The sequence below is a fragment of the Schistocerca gregaria genome, chromosome 5, assembly GCF_023897955.1.
Source record: "Schistocerca gregaria isolate iqSchGreg1 chromosome 5, iqSchGreg1.2, whole genome shotgun sequence".
Taxonomy (NCBI): Eukaryota; Metazoa; Arthropoda; class Insecta; order Orthoptera; family Acrididae; genus Schistocerca; species Schistocerca gregaria.
The window spans coordinates 471441861-471463895 of NC_064924.1; the positions used below are offsets into that span (position 1 = coordinate 471441861).

At 37.3% G+C, this 22035-nt stretch overlaps 1 protein-coding gene across 1 annotated transcript in view; it reads left to right on the plus strand.

The window, feature by feature from the left end:
• LOC126272096 (fatty acid synthase-like) overlaps positions 1–18974 on the plus strand; it is a 332645-nt gene extending 313671 nt beyond the window's left edge. Inside the window, exons 34-35 of the mRNA XM_049974674.1 lie at positions 10151–10372; positions 18760–18974. Coding sequence (XP_049830631.1) covers positions 10151–10372; positions 18760–18864 — 327 coding nt within the window. The 3' untranslated portion in view covers positions 18865–18974. The remainder of the gene's footprint in view (positions 1–10150; positions 10373–18759) is intronic.
• The last annotated feature ends 3061 nt before the right edge of the window (positions 18975–22035 follow it).

Consider the following 22035-nt stretch of genomic DNA (forward strand, 5'->3'; position numbering starts at 1 on the left):
TCGAAATGCAACAGAGATAATAACAAACGTAATTGTTGGGTTCAAATTAATGATGATGTAAATAAAATAGAAAGAAACTTCCACATGGGAAAAATATATTAAAAACAAAGATTCCAAGACTTACCAAGCGGGAAATCGCCAGTAGATAGGCACAATGAATAAAACACACAAACACACACACAGAATTTCGAGCTTTCGCAACCGGTGGCTGCTTCGTCAGGAAAGAGGGAAGGAAAAGGAAAGATGAAAGGATGTGGGTTTTAAGGGAGAGAGGGTAAGGAGTCATTCCAATCCCGGGAGCAGAAAGACTATATATATATATATATATATATATATATATATATAGTCTGACATGCGCAGTCACAACACTCACTACTGGCACCCCTGGATGTGAGAAAGCCATTCGTAATTTTAATTTTTGTTTTTAATTATATTTCTGCTTAATTAATGAAATTCTTATTATATTGTACGTTTCAAGCATTTGCAAGTAGCAAAGAGACACAGATGATCATAAAATAAATGTTAAAATAACCAAATATCACTAAGTCAGTGACAACTTATTCAGGAAGAAGTATTTTGAAACAGGTGTACAATTGCAACTTACCCCTTTGAAAGCTTGAAAGTAAGAGAATATAAACACATATTTCTGTCATGAGGAGCTTATAGTTCTGTTTTTGTCTGCCCTTATTATGATAGGCACTTTCTACATCTACATCTACATGGTTACTCTGCAATTCACACTTAAGTGCCGGGCAGAGGGTTCATCGAAGCATTTTCATACTACTTCTCTACCAGTCCACTCTCGAATGGCACATGGGAAAAAAGAACACCTAAATCTTTCCGTTCGAGCTCAGATTTCTGTTATTTTATTATTATGATCATTTCTCCCAACATAGGTAGGTGTCAACAAAATATTTTCACATTTGGAAGAGAAAGTTGGTGATTGAAATTTCGTAAATAGATCTCGCCACAAAGAAAACAGCCTTTATTTCAGTGACTGCCATCCCAACTCGCGTATCATATCAGTGACACTCTCATCCCTATTGCGCGATAACACTCTTTCAATGTCCTCTGTCAATCCTACCTGGTAAGGATCCCATACCACACAGCAATATTCGAGCAGAGAACGGACAAGTGTAATGTAGGCTGTCTCTTTAGTTGGTTTGTCACAATTTCTGAGTGTTCTGCCAACAAAGCACAGTCTTTGTTTTGCCTTCCCCACAATATTATCTATGTGGTCTTTCCAATTTAAATAGCTCATAATTGTAAGTCCTAGGTATTTAGTTGAGTTGACAGCCCTTAGATTTGTGCGATTTATCGTACACGCAAAATTTATCGGATTTTTCTAGTACCCATGTGGATGACCTTGCGCATTTCTTTGTTTAGTACCAATTACCACTTTTAGCACCATACAGAAATTCTCTATGGATCATTTTGTAATTGGAATTGATCATCAGATGATTTTACTAGATGGTAAATTACAGCGTCATCTGCAAACAATCTAAGGGGGCTGCTCAGATTATCACCTAGATCATTTATGTAAATTAGGAACAGCAGAGGGCCTATGACACTACCTTGCAGAATGCCAGATATCACTTCTGTTCTACTCAGTGATTTACCATCTATCACAACAAACTGTGATCTCTCTGAGAGGAAATGACGAATCCAGTTACGCAGCTGAGGCGATACTTTATATGGACGCAATTTGATTAATAGTCACTTGTGAGGAACGATATCAAAAGCCTTCTGGAAATCAAGGAATGTTGAATCGATCTGAGATCCCTTGTTGACAGCACTCATTACTTCATGGGAATAAAGACCTAGCTGTGTTGCACAAGAACAATATTTTCTGAATCCATGTTGGTTATGTATCAATAAGTCATTTTCTTCAAGGTTATTCATGATGTTCAAGTATAGTTTATGCTCAAAAATCCTACTGCAAATTGATGTCAGTGTCAAGTGAGCAGCTGTATATGATTGCTAAGAAAGGCATTATTGTGTCTGCATACTCTGAAAGGAACTTGACTGGTGTACCATCTGGACCAGAAGACTTGCCTTTATTAAGTGATTTGAGTTGTTTCACAATACCTAAGATATATACTTTTATGTCACTCATGCACATAACAATTTTGTGCAGAGTCTAATGATTTGCACATTCTCACAATTAACTCAGTTTTGTAATATACCAATATGTTGGTAAATATAATTACTTTTGACCCAAAAGCAAATATGTTGAAGATTATCGCTAATTGTGACTCAGATGTACAATCAATTCTATTGGACCCATTCCATTTGACAAGCGGTCTCAAGTAGAACCTAATTAAGATAACAAATCATGTTGTTGAAATATTATGCATGAATGACACTGATAGCTAGCAGAATACCAACACCTAAAGATTTTAATAGATTGCCAGGATACCTTGAAGAATTACAATTATGAAATATGTTTCAACTGTGTTGGGAAACAGTTTTAAGCCTTCGGCATTCTATTACCACATCTGTGTGGTTTCCCCTTCCGCTACAGTTGTGATGGCTTATTAGGTACATTAAATTATGTAGGCGTTTCGCTATATACAAGTTTCCTACATTCCAAATACACTGATTGGAGTGTAAGTGTAGTAAACAGAACTTTACTTGTGTTCTGCAGAAGGTCAGGCCTTTTGCTGTTTACTATCCAATTTTTGGTTCCCATGGGCTTTAAAAAACTAAAGAAAAACAGATGTGGTGTCATTTTTTGGTTATTGCTGATTTTCATGATCTTATATAAGCTCCTCATTGTTGGGTTGTTTGGGGTAAGAGATCGAACAGATAGGTCTTCGGTCTCATTGGATTAGGGAAGGACAGGGAAGAAAGTCGGCTGTGCCCTTTCAAAGGAACCAGCCTGACATTTGCCTGGAGCAATTCAGGGAAGTCAAGGAAAACTTAAATCAGGATGTCCGGACATGGGAATGAACCGTCATTCTCCTGAATGTGAGTCCAGAGTGCTAACCACTGCGCCACCTTGCTTGGTGCTCCTCATTGTAAAATGTATTTTACAAATTGAATGGTATTTAGATAATGCTATGCCCATCGGCCCAATAACCTCCCCAAACTTAATCAATTTTGAACAACATTTAGCAACAAAATTATAAACACACTATTTAAAATAAACTACTTAAAGAAGAAATCCACAAAAAGGATAATATTTCATGGAATTATGGTAATTTATTATGTCAACAAGGAATGTCATGAGTTGAATGGCTTTCTCCTTGCCTTGTTATCAGCAAACACATTTATCACATGCTCGAAGTCCAGTTTCATAGTCAGATCTTTTTCTGTTGTTAATATAGCCAGTTCCAAGAACTGAGGAGGATTGTCCAACAGAGCAGTTCATTGCTAGTGTGGTCAAATAAATTTGCATAGCAATTCTGAGATTTGGATAAATATCAAAGGGATATTTCTCTCTTAGCATTTTATTTAAGACTGGTAAAGATGGACCATTCTCGTATCAAAAACTCAGAAGGAAGCATTTGAGATGAACACATTCTGTTCCAAAAGAATCCTCTTAATCCCCTGAGTAAATATGCTGCAGCTGTTTTGCATCATTATAAACTTCATCAGGGTCCATTTCCATCAAACTGGATAATAAAGAGAACTTCTCAGGAAACTCTTTGTAGACACCAAGATGATTATTGAGCTCTCTGGATAGTCTGTTCAGTATAATTAAATAATTGGTCTTCAGTAGGTAACATTCAGATTTGCAAACGACTGTTTCATTTTCAGACTTATAGTTTGAGTCATCAAAGAACTTCTTTCATTTCTTCAAATGTTTTTCTTAAGTTTCATTGACATGCAGAAGATGTTGTATGGTCTCAAGTTTTCTATCTGCCAACTTTTTGCACGCTTCAAAAGATTTAGCCATCTCATCTACGAAAGTAAGAAGTGAAGTATAAAGTTTCGTTACTGCAGATATGTCAACTTCTTCTGACTGTAGTGCTGCACTGAAATGTTCCAAAATGGTCCCCATATTGTAGCCATGAATGCAATTATTTTTTGAGTTAAGCTGTTGTGATATCCCTGTTGCTTCTAATTTAATAACAGCTTTCTCACTTTTATCTTCAGAAATGCATTTAAGAGCTTTGTTGACTGCATCCCAAATAGCATTTAAGCTTTTGCAGACATCTTCTCAAAATGGCCATCTTGTAATGCAGAGAGACTTTAAACTCAAGTTTTCACCTTCAAAAATTGTCTGTAGAATTTTCCAGCAGTGTGTAGATGCAAAAAAAAAGTGTTAATTGTTTGTAGCAGGTCAAAAAATATTGTAGGCATTTTACAGCATGTGGCTGCCCTTAATCCTACCAGATTCAGTGAATGAGTGGAGCAGGGGATGAAAAATGCCAAGGGATTGAATGACTTGATTTGGGCTTGTAGGCCAGAGTAGATCCCTGCCTATATCTAGTCCATGGGAGTTAAGGAACATAAATACAGCATCTGCCTATTCTTTCCCAGTGTGTCCAGCATTTCTCATAAATTCTACAAGTGGTTCTTGTGGTTGACGATCTTTATTTACATATAGTGTAACAAAACTCAACTGATCACAGTGTGAAACATGAGGTGTAGAAGCCACAATAATGGAGAAATACTTTGCATCAGCTATCTCCTGTATGATCTTTTCTGTGACAGTCTTCCCCATAATATTGATAATTTCTTCGTAAGTGCTAAATGATAAATATGAGGTGTTTCAGGTTTCCTTTACCCTGGTTTCTATATGCTATATGAGCAGCTAAGAATGGATCAATTTCAGGTATCAGCTCTAAACACAAAACTTCCTGGCAGATTAAAACTGTGTGCCCGACCGAGACTCGAACTCGGGACCTTTGCCTTTCGCGGGCAAGTGCTCTACCATCTGAGCTACCGAAGCACGACTCACGCCCGGTACTCACAGCTTTACTTCTGCCAGTATCCATCTCCTACCTTCCAAACTTTACAGAAGCTCTCATTCTGGGAGCTCTAAACACATCATAAATTGCCGTCCCTTGAGGAACCAAACTGTTCTTCATCTCCACGAAATGACGGTCCCCTTGAGGAAAGTTTTTTCACTGCAGCCACTAGCATCTGTTGTACATTTCTCCAATAATGTAAACATAGGTTTCTGCAGCTGTTGTCAAAGTCAATAAAATTTTTCTGGGTTTGGGGCTGCATTGTCAGGTGACTATTGCAAGGTGCCTTCCTCATGATGTATTGCTAACTGCTGAATGGGCACTAGTTTGATTACATATATACTATGGAGGAGTGTTGTCATTAGATATGGAGGTGAAGATCTCAATTTCCTATTCGCCAATTTCCAACAATGGCAAGTAGTAAGGGAAACTCCAATGGAAAATGCCTATTTCTGCCAACAACAACACACAATGCAAAGACCCATAAAAGTAAACATAATACCCTTTCTCCTCAACCCGATATCTAATGACAGCACTCCTCCATAGCATATAAGTAATCAAACTAGTTACCATTCAACAGTTAGCAACACACCCTGAGGAAGGTGCCTTGCAATAGTCGCCAAAACATCAGAATTTTATAGTTGACAATGTGGAAGAATTTTATTGGCTGATTTCTTCAATGCTTTTCTTCTTCTTGTAGCTGAGTAATAATTTTTTTATCAACTCTACATAGAGTATTTCTCCTTCGTCTGAAACTTACAACACAATCTCGATGTGCATTGGAATTTTCATGTTCAGTTACATCTACATCTACATCTACATGAATACTCTGCAATTCACATTTAAGTGCTTGGCAGAGGGTTCATCGAACCACAATCATACTTTCTCTCTACTATTCCACTCCCGAACAGCGAGCGGGAAAAACGAACACCTAAACCTTTCTGTTCGAGCTCTGATTTCTCTTATTTTATTTTGATGATCATTCCTACCTATGTAGGTTGGGCTCAACAAAATATTTTCGCATTCGGAAGAGAAAGTTGGTGACTGAAATTTCGTAAAAAGGTCTCGCCGCGACGAAAAACGTCTATGCTGTAATGACTTCCATCCCAACTCATGTATCATATCTGCCACACTCTCTCCCCTATAACGCGACAATACAAAACGAGCTGCCCCTCTTTGCGCCCTCTCGATGTCCTCCGTCAATCCCACCTGGTAAGGATCCCACACCGCGCAGCAATATTCTAACAGAGGACGAACGAGTCTAGTGTAAGCTGTCTCTTTAGTGGACTTGTTGCATCTTCTAAGTGTCCTGCCAATGAAACGCAACCTTTGGCTCGCCTTCCCGACAATATTATCTATGTGGTCCTTCCAACTGAAGTTGTTCGTAATTTTAACACCCAGGTACTTAGTTGAATTGACAGCCTTGAGAATTGTACTATTTATCGAGTAATCGAATTCCAACGGATTTCTTTTGGAACTCATGTGGATCATCTCACACTTTTCGTTATTTAGCGTCAACTGCCACCTGACACACCATACAGCAATCTTTTCTAAATCGCTTTGCAGCTGATACTGGTCTTCGGATGACCTTACTAGACGGTAAATTACAGCATCATCTGCGAACAGTCTAAGAGAACTGCTCAGGTTGTCACCCAGGTCATTTATATAGATCAGGAACAGTAGAGGTCCCAGGACGCTTCCCTGGGGAACACCTGTTATCACTTCAGTTTTACTCGATGATTTGCCGTCTATTACTACGAACTGCGACCTTCCTGACAGGAAATCACGAATCCAGTCGCACAACTGAGATGATACCCCATAGCTCCGCAGCTTGATTAGAAGTCGCTTACCCATTGATTAGCATATTTCCAACCACTAAAGCCACTTGTAGTGAACTGGGATGAACACTCAAGCAGTTTACATGGTGCACAGTAAAGTGATCCCTGACTGGGTGAGTAAATCAAGTAATCACACTGCACAATGTCTCTATTCAACAATTTCCTTTCAGACAAATCCTTGGAAATAAACCTTCATTTCTCAGAACATGCATGCTCCGACTGCACAAAATCACAGTTTCTATTCTGATTAAATCCTAAATGTACTACATGATCTCTTGTTTTATCACTGATTTCCCAAAAGAAAGGATCTTTATCAACAGTAGAGTCTGATGTAACTTCCCCTTGCCCCAACTCTGGCTCACTTGCTGTGGAATTGTTTGTATGTTTGTTATCAATTTCAGAGTCTCTATTATTGAGCCTTTCACCACAATTGCTGCTGAACTGTGAATCATTTGTAGTGTCAAGTTTGCAAGAGAGGAAGAACTTACAGGTAGAGAATCTAGTCTTTAGTTAACGAAAAACGTTTGTAGCTTTGGTGTTTGATCTAATACTTTCTTTTCCCTCTTCCTCCTTTGTTCAAATAATTTTCTGTAGCCTGCACCACAGAGACTTTTCCTGCTGTCCATATTCATAATTACATGATGTCAAAACTTCACCAGATTAATGAAATGTGAGGGGGGGAATATACACAAACAATGATAAAAGCACCAAACAGAAACCAAGCCACATCAACACTAGATATGCATTCATGCCTTGCCACACAAAAACAATTCATAGGCAGTGCTGCCATTGCATGATGTAGAGATCCCACCCTCTATCTACCGTTTCCCCTCATATTCATTCGAGTTAAGGTATCACAAACTATCGAAATTGTTATACTCATTTCAATTCCTTTGCAACCTCTAAAGCTTTTTGGGTGTTTCATTGTTTGCCCACCCATAGTGCTAGTTGACACCTTTGCTCGCTTCAGAAAACTGCACTATGTGCATGCATGATGATCTCTTTGGAGCACAGTTTTCAATGCTGTGGAACCATCACAATAAAATCAGTGGAAGACAGTTTCGACCATCCATAGGCCACAAATCAAATAGCAAATGGCTAGTCAGAAACCCCAGCAACTGAGGAAATGGTGCACTCAAATGCTTTAGGGCAGTCAAAACAGTTTGACTTAACTCAAACAAACCTAACAATAATTCCCATAATCATTGCTACTTTCTATCTTCACATGTAAATTTGTATGCTCAAAATTTTGCCGGCCTTTAGATTTCGTCACCTCTAAGAATTAGCTGCCCTGGGCCCAGGCCCATGTGGTCCGTGTGTAAATATGGAACTGATTACAAATCAGTAGAAATGGTAGTAGTTACACTCATCTGATATAAGTGTTGCTTACTGTCTACTTGGAGTGCTGCTGTCACAGTGCGTATAAAAATGACGAGGAGTGTTGTGATTGTATTTTTAAGGTTGTGATAGTTGCTGTGTATGTGTACCCCTGGAAAACAGGTCTTTGGCAGATTTGAGATATTTCATCTATTTTACATTTGTTAATACCAGATTTCACATGGTTTATATTTTGTAATAAATGCCTAATGCTGTCAAAAGATCCAAAAGTTTTTGCAAACTGTTAAAAACTAAAAACAAAATAAATGTCGTGAACTTTCAAACAGAACGCTCATAGAGCTCGTACAATCAACACTATCATTGAAGAATACAGCCAGTTCTTTACAGGGAAAAGCAGTCTGTAGTGCTGCTTATATTCTAAATTGAACTGGGGTATGTAGCTTTGATGGGAAGCTATTTAAGTGGTTTACAACATACCTGCATAGGTTGCATATTTCTGAGACCAAATGTTATGTACATGTTCCAAATGAATACCATAAAAAGTGGGATTTCTGTTGACTATGGTGAAAATATTGATGGTTTTTTCCATCTTGATGCAAGTTGGATGATACATCATTCAGAGTAGAAACATTGTGTTTGAGCCAGAATTTACAGTAAGAACCCTGAGTTTATTAATTGGTCCATGTAGGGTGCAGCAACTACAGTATAACTGTAACAATAAAATAAAATTTTGTATGTAGCTTACCTTTGAAGCACTGTCGTTACACAAGGGAAATACTCATATCAAACAAGAGTACTGATGTTCTAAGAGAGACATGAACATGAACTGGCAACCTCTTCAGTGGAAGATAGACTGGAAGTAGGAGGATCTGGAAGAGCATAAGTTCAACTTCAAAATGTGGTGCAAATTTAAAAAATCTAAATGTTCACTTGAGTGTTTTTTAGCAGATGTAGATAAGCCAAGGACGTATTCTGAAGTAGACAAATCTCAAGAAATGGAAATTACCAATGAAAGAACATATTACATCAGCAGGGCACAGATCAATTTGTAATTCCTCAAGTTTTTTTCTGTGTGTCTGAAATAAGATCTTGGAGAAATGTATTGTTATAGAACCAAACTACATGTTGTGGGCCATAGGAAACATAGAGACATAGACTATTGTGAAACATTCAGATCAGGCACTCAAATTACACAATTAGGGCAGTGTTGAGTACTGCAGTTAATGAAAGTTTGGACATAGCACAATGTTGTGTAAAGTCAGCATTATTAAATAGTCTGCTGAACTAACAAATATAAATCAAACAGCCCAAGAGATTTCATTATGGCAGTAGAATATAGAAACTTTCAATATTATTTGTAACTTAAAAGATCTCCAAGTTTCTGGAATGATAGATTCAAAAACATGCTGTTTAACTTTGATTTAATTGTTATCATTGATAACCAAACTGGTTACAGATGCAATGCAAGGCTACAGCAATAGCTGTTTGATACTTTTTCAATATTTTCATGAAAATATGGTGAAGAGGTTCAGTTTTAATCAGTGATATGGCTTAAATGCAAAGTATTCTCCACTGATTTGATGTTGCAGAAGCAAATGCTTTCTATACATTAATTGGGAATAAGTGCCAGTGAAAGAATTAATAAGTGTGAGAGCTAAATTTCCATGCTGAGAAGCAGTGAAATGTTTAATGTATATGGCATTACCAACACATCAATGCCTTTGTTTTACTGAAAACTATGTTTGCATGCAGAGCAGCCAGTGTAAGTCTTTGAATGTTGAATAGTTTACTGAATGCTTTTTGCATATATCAGTTCTAGGGATTGCTGCCAAGAACATGTTTGTTTTGTTTTATAGTAAAGATTTACGGTTTTCTGATATGTTTAGTGTGTGTTACTGCAACCTGCAGATGAATAATCAGATGCTAATTATAGTATATTAATGCTATATGTAGTATCCTAAAATCACTAGCAAATGTCTTCTCCACCAAGAAGTTGTGCTTTGTAGATTATTATTAGTAATAATTTTTAAATATATTCTCTCCTGTGTTTGACAGGAATTGTCCCAATTGTCAGACTGGGATGCACGCCTGCAGTATGCACTATCAGTCACAGACTTCTCATCAAGGCTAGAAAAGCAACTGGTAGCTGAAGGAATGACTGCAATACTGAAGTATTTGTCAATGTTACTTTCCTATGAGCCAAATTATGAACTTTATGCAAATACTTCCCTTGTGGTACCTGAGTTTTTAGAGGAAGAGAACTGTGGACTCTATGAGGTTAGTAGAGTGTATTACATGAAAATGTACTTATACCCGCTGTTGTAATTAGAGAATAATTGGATAAAGACATTCATTTGGAATATGGCCCCATAAAAAGGATGTGAGAAAAGATTTATTTACATGAAAATAAAATGTGGTATTATTAACAATGTTATGAAAAGGTTAGATTGCTACTCACAATAAGGGCAAGATGCTGAGATGTAGGTAGGCACAACAAAAAGTCTGTCAAACAAGTAAGCTTCTGGCCAAAAGGCAGTCTTCTGAATTATACAAAATACCTCACACAGTCACACATCTCTGCTACATGGTGAGTAGCAAATATCCTTTCCATAATATTGCCATTATTGGATTATCCATTGTTTGATATATTATTATTATTTAATGATATCAAAGAACTACAAATTTGGAGAAGCTAAAATGAAGTTGCATAGTATGTTAACAATAAAATACATAAAATCGTCAACCATTTCGTTGTAACAGAAAATGAGTGGAAATGTCGCAAGCATGAGACACCAGTCAAGAAATGGGACATCCCTTTCACTCTCAAGCATGATCATCTACAATTGTCATACACATGGTGCTAAAAATAGGGTCAAATATTTTGACAGGTGGTAGCAACAGTCAAAACAACAAAAAAGGCCAGTAATCATGGACTCTAAAGATGCATACCTTAAGAGCTATGAGCACTGTGAAACATGTATGTTCTACTGAAAAAGTACTCATAGCTCTTAAGGTATACATTTTATAGCCCATGTTTATGGCACTTTTTTCTTGTTTTGATGGTTACTATCACTTCTCATAATATTCAGCACTTTTTTTTAACACCCTGTATACTCTCACTGTGTAAAACACGTTGACTTAGTGACATTTAAAAGTAAATCAAAAAGACAATAGTAAGTATAACATTTTTCAGAATAATGGATATATGATCTCATGCATATGAAAAACACTTGCTGTTATCTCATTAGAGAAGCGTATAAAGCAATATACCTGTAACCAATTGAACTTACATAGTAAGTCAAATAGAAGGCTTATGACAGTCTCTGAAAACACTGGCAAAATTACATGGAAGGCTACAAAAAGATAACAAACACCAAACTCACTATCACAGAAGAAAAGCAACAACACAGTGTCTTCTACTGAAAAGGTTAAGTTTGTAACTTCCAAATGGGAAACAGGAAGTTGCATTACAATGTGACAGCCAAGAAATTATAAAATGTTTTACTCTCAGTGTAAGAATATTTTGTAAGGGGTCTTCAAGATTTACTAAATCAACCATTTCCAATCATTCGGCATAAATTAGCTACACTTACAGATGAACGACACAGTTAGTACATAATTTGTGAACAATTGTTTTTATTAGTGATCCATCTTCACATTCTGTAAGGAAGTAAAACTGCCGAGGATTTGGAATGATTAATACAAATGTAAACAAAGTAAAAAAGTTCCTGGGTATTGCATTAATAATAATAATAATAATACAACAGTCAAACCCAGATAAGTGGGAGCCGAAGGGACAAGGAATTTTTTTCTCTCTTACAGACGTTTCTCTGTTACCCAGTTCCTCACTTATATAGGTTCAAAAGTGGCTTCTCTCCCTTGCAGAAGTTTTCCTTAATCAAGGTCTAGCAGCTAAATTTCTCCCTTGGGGATGTTTACGAAAAGATTCGAAATGGGATAAGGAATGCATGTGTAATCTGGAAATACATTAACTACTTCTAACATAATTGTGAGCATGTAAATATTATTCTGTGCTATGACACACTTATTCAAAGAAATGTGCTACTTTTCTTTCTCTCCCATTTTGATTATTTGAACATGTTTTTTATCAAGCTTAGAAAATTGATGGCTCAATATCCATTGAAAATTCAAAGAATCTGTGGACTCTCTTGTGCGTTTGAACTTTCTTGCTTCATTGGACAGGGCATTTGTTTCTCATCAAAACATCCATTTATCTGATCCTCTTAATCATCTTGCTATTTCTGTCCTTCAATATGCTGACATAATCCACAACACTCTCATCATCTGAATATTTTCTGATAACCTGGACAAGGTCCTCAACATCTATGAATTCTTCAAGTGATGGTGCTGACATGCTTGTTTCATGAAGAAGAGGTTTAGTCCATTTCTCAGTGCTGCTTTGAACAAAGCCTGAATCTGTAACAAACTTGTCAGTAAGTCACATATTGTACAGGTCTTGTTTTTGTTTATTACTTTCATCTCTTCTGTAACTGCATGAAGTCATTTTTCTTTATCTGATCTGCTGTAAATGTCACTGAAAGTCTTCAGATCATCCTCAATGTACATTTCTGCATTTAATGGTAATGCAGTATACTCTCCCATTGACACTGGACACTTTCTTTCTCTAACATTTCTGCATATTTCAGTAGGTTTACCATCTTCAGCTTCATTTTCACTTGATGTGGAGTCATTTTTGCAGTGACGTTTGCTTCATTGAAGATGACTTCTTCATTTGTGTCTTCTTTGCATGAAAACCAATCCTCATTATTAAACTAAAAATAATTTTCCTCAAACTTGATGTCTCTTCCAAGAATGATTCATCACTCTTGTGGACACCATGCCATATCCATTAATACAGTATCCAACCATGAAGCACTTCACTACTCTGGAATCACACTTTCCAGCAATCACTTCTGCGGGAACTTGTATATATGCTGCACAAGCAAATACTTCCAGTTTCTGCAACTTTGGGAGCTCACTATACAACAGAGTTGCAGGAACTGTCATTTTTAATGCACATGCTGGTGTTCTATTTATCAAGTAAATAGCGTTTACTGCTTCTGACCTAAAACATTTAAAAAAGTTTTTCATTACTTTTGATAGATCTTCACCTCCATTATCACAGCAGGATCTAGTAATCCTCAAACTGAAATGAGCAGTTGATACTCATTCATACTGTTTAACATATTCCAGTAATTTGGATTTATTTTGTAGTACATATTCAGCTGTAAAACGAGTGTAATCATATATAAATGTAATGTTGTATCTCTTTCCATCATAAGATGTGGGAGTAATAGGACCTATGTCATCACTGTGTACTAGTTCCAATGAATGTTCTGCTCTTGTCTTCTTCTACTTACGTGGAAGTCTTGTTTGCTTCCCTTCCATGCAGATGGCGCACAATTCTGCTGTCTTTAGATCTGTACTGTTCATTCCTTCAACATATGAGGGTTGACTGAAAAGTAATTCCTCCACCTTCATAGCTCTTAAACAGTTGGCAGCATTGGTATGCAGCAGATACTAGCTTGTTCTGTTGCCTCTTCTCTACAGCTCCAGTTGGCGGGAAGCCTTAGCATTAAATGGTTGTGTTGTTACAGTGTAAAGTATGGAACCCTGCGCAGACAGTTGATAAATGTGGTTTAAGCAATGTGCAGTCATTGAATTCTAGACAGGAGAAGATGTTACCTCGAAGGAGCTTCATCAGAGAATGAAATTGTGTTGTTACAGTGTAAAGTATGGAACCCTGCACTGACAGTCAGTAAATGCAGTTTAAGCAATGTGCAGTCATTTAATTCTTGACAGGAGAAGGTGTCACCCTGAAGGAGCTTCATCAGAGAATGAAAGCAGTTTATGGTGATTGCGTTTATGTAAGTACTGTGCGTCATTGGGTGAGAGAGTTTAAAGGCATTGAGGTGTGAACATCTCACCTGCATCACAAACAAAGGGTTGAATGTCCTGTGACAGCAACCATCGAGTTTCATAAGCAAAATGTTCACAGATTGATTCAGGATGATTGTCATATCACTCAGAGAGAAACTGCAAGCACAATTGGCATTTCACAAGAACATGTGGGTCACATTACTACTTTGCTCGACTATCAGAAGATCTGTGCACAGTGGGTACTCGGGGTGCTGTCCCCTGAAATGAAAGCAACAGACTTGAAATTTATCAGGAACTCCTCTCACATTACGAGATTAAAGACGCACATTACTCATATAAACACAATCACCATAAACTGCTTTTATTCTCTGATGAATCTCCTTTGGGGTTACACTTTCTACTGTCAAGAATTCAATGACTCCACATTGCTTAAATCGCACTGACCAACCGTCTGCACACGGTTCCATACTTAACACTGTAACAACACAATCATTCAGTAATAAGGCTTACCACCAACTGGAGTTGTAGAGAAGAGGCTACGGAACAAGCCAGTACCTGCTGCATACCAATGCTGCTAACTGTTGAAGAGTTACAAAGGTGGAGGCAATAGTTTTCAGTCAACCCTCATATTTTGGAAGCACCATGAGATTGGTGTAATTCAAGTATCCTAACCCACGAAGCCAGATTTGTAATGTTTTTACAAGAAACACCTTGCAAGGGTCTCTAGTAAATTTTGGAGCATACAGTTTTGCCTCATTATTCATTGCCGTGGCTACAACATCCTTTCCTTTATGAATAGTTGCGCTTCTATTCTCAAGTATGACTTTGAAACCACTTGTCTCCAGTCTGTGCACTGACGGCAAGTTGAGCCAGTCCAGGTACAAATAAAATATTTTTAATTGAAATTGTAACTAGCTTTCCGTTGATACAGCTGACAACATTTGTTTCACCAAACTGCATTTCCCCCAGAATAGATCTAAACTTTGTAAAGTTAATCATTCACGTATTCCAAATGGCTGTTCCTAATCCATTCTGTTGTTCTTGAGTGACACTTTTTACAATGGTTCATGAGATTTTGTGTTGTTTATCTTTTATCAGCTTGTTCCTTCTCAACCACTCTTTATAGAAATTTCACTTTTTCTGTGTATTATTCTGCAGTGAGATCCAATAAATCTAATTTGTGTGCATAGTTTGCATTCAGACTTTCCAGTTTCCAAAATTGCTTCTATTAAAAATAGCAATAGGATATTTGATTTCATATTCTTCCGACATTTTGTTGTTTCGGACTCATGAACCAGAAATACAAAACTGCTTTCACATTAGTTACGTTCTAAACTAAACTTCCAGCTATTTACTTTCCATCTCTAGGCCTATAACATACTGAGAAAACTATTTTCAGAGTGTGGTTTCCAGCAAGAGACATTGAAGTTGAACTGATTTATTCACTGGGAAAAAATATAGAGCACAATAAATGACACATGGATACATGTCAGATAACATGTAGTAGCCATGTTTATTTTTTGCAGAGAATGAATGAGGTTAACTTAAATGTTTCTTGTTTGCAACCACACTCTGAAAACAGTTTTCTCAAGAGACAGGAGTGTATAGAGGGGCTGTAACTCTCACGTTTAGACCAATACTTTCCCAAGAACTGAACAGCCATGTACCTAGCAGAACAGTTCATAAAGGGGAAACATTTCATAGTATATGTCCTCTGCAAAGAAATTTCTAAAGAAGCAGTGATTACTGCACAACAGATGTAAAATGGAGCATAAAGTTATATATAAAGAGATGTTCAATAAAAAGCATTTGTCTTTCAGACAGGCAATAAAACAAAGCCTTCTACCACTACCATAGGAAAGTCCTATCAAAAGAAAGACCTTGTAAAATAAATAAATAAATAAATAGATAAAAATAATAATATATAAATCCAAAGAAATTTTGGTCATAAGTAAAGACTTTTGTGTTACCAAAGCTAGTGCCCAAACATTCACAGCTCATACAGTAACTTAAAATTAAGTCTAACAAAGCAAAAGCAGGAACTGTATTCAAATGTCCTTTTATGAGAGGCAGTGAAGAAATACTGCTCTAGTTTAATTAGCTCATCAGTGGAAAGATAAGTGACAGTGACCACAGTGGCTAATGGAATCTCTTTCAACTGTATGAAATTTGCTGCTGAGTTAGCCGCTATCTTAGCTGCAGAATATTATAGATTTATTGAACATAAATCTGTGCCCAGTGGCTAGAGAAAATGACAGATCACTTTCATCTACTAGAAGGGCAACAGCCATAAAAACTATTATATGCTATCCAGCACCATTGATGTGCATCTTTTGTAGAGTTTTAGAAGATATTTTGAGTTCAAGATGAGGACTCTCAACACACCCTGAATTCCAAAACATCAGTCATGCAAAATCCAACTCCCACTTTTCTTGCATGATATCCTCAGATCAATGGATTAAGGCAGTCATGTGTAAATGTACTGGTTCTTTCCACATCTCCAGGAGTACTTTTCATGGATTGGCTCAAACATGCTTCTCATGATTTTCTGTTTCAATATCAACATCAAATATCATTCATCTTTTTTGTGTGCTTAACATTTCTGTCCCACCTGAAAAACACTGATACCATAACTGCATTATAGGCCTTAATGTGGTTGTAAATGACAGGTTTTCTTGTGATGATATCTGATTTTGACTGAAATAAGGGTTAGACACATTGACATTACATTGATTAATTTCTTGGTTTAGGTTATTATACCTGTTGAACAAGGTGTTTAAAACTTTCCGCTCTGGCTATGTTTCATATTCTTACCAGTAGTGGAGCATTATTAGGGGTTTCTCTGGATACACCTACAACTTCAGTCTTGTCTGTATTACTCCTTTGCCCAGTCTTTCTGGAATTCTTTGCTAATTCTCCTACAGTTTCTGCCATGTCTTCCTCTGATTCTGCTACAGTTGCAATGTTGTCTGCATATCCCAGTAACTGTGTCCTTCCATTTAACTTCACCCATTTTCCTTCTCTTCTCATTTCATGAATTACTTTCTCCAGGATCAAAATAAAAAGCATCAATGAAATGACATTACCTTGTCTCGTATATTCCTGATGTGGAATTCCTTGGAAGCCCCCCTGGTATTTCACCTTGGCTTTTGTCTCTGTTGTATACATCTGCATCAAGTTAATTAACTTCCTTGCTATGGCAAACTTCTCAAGGATGTTATATACATTTAATCTGTGTATAGTATAATAAGTCTTTTTAGAAATCTACAAGTGTTACCAGGAAGTGATGCTTCAATTCCCAGAACTTTTACCAGGCTTGGGTCATGGTGAAAATTTGATTTATGGTTGGTCTTCTTGCCCAAAAATCTACCTGTTCCTCTCTGACAGTATCTTCAGCAAAAGTCTTCAGCTTTTCAAGAATTATTAATTATGAAACTTTGTGTATTATGCTTAACAGAGAAATACCTCTACAATTACTGATCCATTTCTGCAGTACCTTTCCTCCAGTCTCCATACATCATGTATGAGATTGGATCTCTCTTTCTGAAGTGTTCACTTACTGCCTTCAACATTTCTGCCACTGTCCTATCTTCTCCTGGTGCATTATTCTTCTTCAGTTTCTTAATTGCTCTGTTTACATCCTGCTGAGTCACTTCAATTTCTTCTTCCTCTATACTCTCTGCAATTCTTCCTTTTCGGAAAACATTTTCAGGATCTTCAGTGTCCAGCATCTTTTCAGTCTGTCCAGAATTCTTTCCTTGTCTATTTGCATATCTCCATTGTTATCATTAATAACTAACACCTCATTTCTTTGACTTCAAGCACATCACAGATAAAAGCTCATATTGTATATTAATAACCTGGTGGACAATGTTAACAGTAACATCACACATTTAACAGATGATACAGTTATCTTTAATAAAGTACTAGCTGCAAAAAGCTGCACAAATATCCAGTCAAATCTTGATAAAATTCAGTGATACAAAGATTGGCAACCTGCTTCATATGTTCAGAAATGGTAAACTGTGCATTTCACGAGATGCACAAAACATATTATCCCATAACTAAATACTAGTGGTTACAATTGGAACCAGTGAACACACATAAGCACCTAGGTGTAATAGTTTGTAGGGATATGAAATCGAATTACCACACAGACTCATCTAAAGGTAAAGTACATAACAGTCAGTGGTAGGATAATGAGACAGTGGGGAAATGCAGCCACTCTAGAAACAAGATTGTATATGAAACAGTTGTGTTACCCATTCTAGAATATCATTGAAAAGTAATACCAAAAAGGACTAACAGGAGATATTGAATATATACAAAGAGTAGTGGCACTAATGGTCACAGGTTTGTCTGAGTCACAGAAGAGTGCCATGGATATGCTGAACATGTTAAATTTTCTACAACTTGCTAGTCTTTTGTTAAACTATACCTTGAATTTTTCCACTTCCACGACAGTTCTCCCTCTTTATGGAAATTATGAAACATAGTGAAAAAATTGATGTTATGTTTCCTGCCCACATCTTGGATTTAATTATTTTCTGCAACCATTCCATCACACATCTACCACAAAAAGAAACTCTTTGCTCTAGAACCTTGTGACTCTTTTAGCTTTTGTAGATATCTATCAGTAGGAGGTTTTTATCTTTCTTTATTTGATTCTAGTTTCATTTTGGGCTACAGTACAAAAGTAATATATTGTCAATAATATTTTATTTATATATTAAGAATTTCATGTTTTCTATTTATTTTTGCAGCTTTGCAAGGAGAACCTCAGAATTTACCCTGTCGGGAAGGACTATGAAACCATGGTGAAAAGCAAAGATGTTGCAAGACTAGTAAATTTCACACCAATTATTTAAAAGTGCCCAGAACAAGATGCATTTATGTACTTAAGAAATGAACTTTAAGTAAATACTTGGAATTCCATTCTCTGGATTTCATAAATGTGAATAAAACTTATTTTAGTATACCTGTTTAGTTGTACTGCTTCCATTTTCACTCTGCTACATTAATTGTCTTGATACTGTTATTAGTTAAACAGTTGGTAGAGTCCAAAATCATTATGAAATGTACATACTACGAGAGGAAAAAATCTGGCACACGGCCCTAATTATAATTTTTTAATGAAAACAAAATGTAAAATAATAGATTTCAAAATAACGAGTGTTGGCTAAACATAATGATTATGGATTCAAGAACCTAAGTAACAAAGTATGTGAGGAAAGGCAACTACCCATCTGCAGCTGACTGATAGTGTGCATATACACAAATATAATAGCTCAGAAAATAGCACTCTCTCTCAGAGGAGCTACCACCATTTGACCATTTGAATTGTCTAACTATATATATACTCTAAAAACTAAGATGATGTAACTTACCAAACGAAAGCGTTGGTATTTAGATAGACACACAAACAAACACAAACACACACACACAAAATTCAAGCTTTCGCAACCAACGGTTGCTTCATCAGGAAAGAGGGAAAGACGAATCGATGTGGGTTTTAAGGGAGAAGGTAAGGAGTCATTCCAATCCCGGGAGCGGAAAGACTTACCTACCTATTATTGATAACCACTTGCCCCACCATCTCCTCCTTCCTTTCTCTCTTGCATTCCAGTACTTCCCTCATTCCTCCTGCACTGCTAATCTTCACCCTCCCTCCTTAAACAAGTATCTTCCAGCAACCTGTCGTAAATATTGTCACCATACTCTTGACAAAGAATGCACATATATGTAAAGAATATGTCTGCTTGTGTCTGTTATGTGCGGATGGATGTGTGTGTGTGTGTGCGCGCGCGCGCGCGCGCGCGAGTGTATGCCTGTCCTTTTTTCCCCTTAAGTGTGAATGTGGGAGATGCTCCACTTAATATTTACAAAAAAATATGAGTGAAGGCTTCAGTTTAGAGGGGCACTTGCCTCCAGCACTCTGCACTTCCCCTGCAGTGCGCCAACTGCCTGTTTACAACCTCTCCCACACACATGCCCTACTAACTACAAATTTACCTGCCATGTTATTATGTGCTCACTCTACAATGGCAAGTGTCCTCTGCCATAAGCTTGACAGTGGTTTGCAGAGTCTGGATACAGAAATGACCCCTGGTGTGCAGGATATGACCAGGTATGTGACAGTGATGGACTCAAATCCTATATTAAATTAGTTGAATAGGTGACAAAATCCTAGTTTGAGTAATAAAAATAGTATTTTAGATAGGATAAACCTGATATGAGGGGATGGCAAGAAACAGTGACAGCTGTGGTGAAGGATGTGATTGAATTTTTCGAGGTATGGTTGATACAGGATGACTAGTTCACAGTGGCAACGGATTTATTGATGTCAAAGGAAGAAATAGTGAGAAATATCTGCTGGCTGGGGTGGCCGAGAGGGTCTAGGCACTTCAGTCTGGTACCATGTGAGTGCTACAGTCGCAGGTTCGAATCCTGCCTCGGGCATGGATGCATGTGCTGTCCTTAGGTTAGTTAGGTTTAAATAGTCTGAAGTTCTAGGGAACTGATGAACTTGGAAGTTAAGTCCCATAGTGCTCAGAGCCATTTGAGCTATTTGAACTGCCTTCTCTTTCCTTTTTTACACAGACCAACAACAAAAAATATTTTTTATTATTATGACTTGCTAAGTAATAGCTCAATCAAATGTGCAGTTTTTCACAATGTGACTTTGTTATACACCTGAAAATTATCAAACATGTAATTGGATTGAAAAGCAATTTAACACTGAAGAAAATACTGCAACTAGCCATACTTTTTAAATGAATGATTTGTTTCAGCTTAACTAGTTTTACGACTGGGTTGGTCATCAGAAGCCAGTAAAGATCTCTTTTACAAATTTCACCTCTTTGTCTTAAAGAGAAGTTTCTCTTTATACATTACAGCACAGGGATCTGCAGGTTTCTCTTTATACAGTGATATGCATCATTCAGATGTGACATGCTGAAAATAAGATAGCTATTTGTCAGCAATGCTTCTCCCTTTTTCAGTTATACCTGTTCCCCTAATCTCAAAAAAATGTTCAGGTAATATTCTTGCAATATAATAAAGGCTTTAGACAAATGGTAATCACAGCTTTGTTCGTAGCATGTAAATATCTTTTTTAAATGATATATTGAAAAACATTTAAATTGTGAATAACATTTGATTTTGGATTCTTCAGTTTCTTCCGGCATATTTCTTACTTGAACAGTCCATGGGTATACTGCCCGGTCCATAGTGTCTAACAGGCACAATATTTCGGAGATCAGACATGTCGCTGTCATCAGGTGTGTTGACGAACTGAGCTCCTGAGGACGGTCGGCCATCTTAAATTCCCTCCCACTGTGAGATGTTCTCTCTGCAGTCTGTGCCTGTAGCCACAGGTCGGCAATCACTGAGACACTGGTGTCGGCGTCTGTGGTGGCATCGGTGTAATTGCCTCATCCGCCCTTGTCGCTCGTTCATTTTCTTTGGTGAGCTACTTTTTAATTAGACTCAGTTTTGGTTCCCATGCCTGGCTGAGGTTATCTGCAATCTTGGTTGATGAATCCATCCCTTGTACGAATTTCTCTAATGACGCTGTTCCAGTATTCAGATATCTGTGCCAAGACCCTGCTATGTTGGTAGTCCATTTTGTGATTTTCAGACAAACAATGCTCCGAGACCGCCGACTTGTTGGTGTACCAAAGTCAAGTGTGCCTCTGATGTCCTCAACAACGATCTTTGATTGTGGGTACTGTCTTTCCAATATAAGTCTTCCCACACTGACACAGATTCTGGTAAATGCTGGCCTTCTGCAAACCAAGATTGTCTTTGACCCTCCCACATAATGCTCAAGTCTTATTGGGTGGGCAAAAGACAGTTCCTACTTGGTCTTTTCTCAATATTTGTCCTACTTTCCCTGATAACGTGCCAGTATATGGTATATAGGCAACGGCTATCTCTTCCTCCGCAACTTCTTCCATCTTCGCACGCTGCACTGTAGAGACTGGGCAGAGACCGCATCTGATCTGCCATTCCGAGTACCCATTTTTCTGGAATACAGT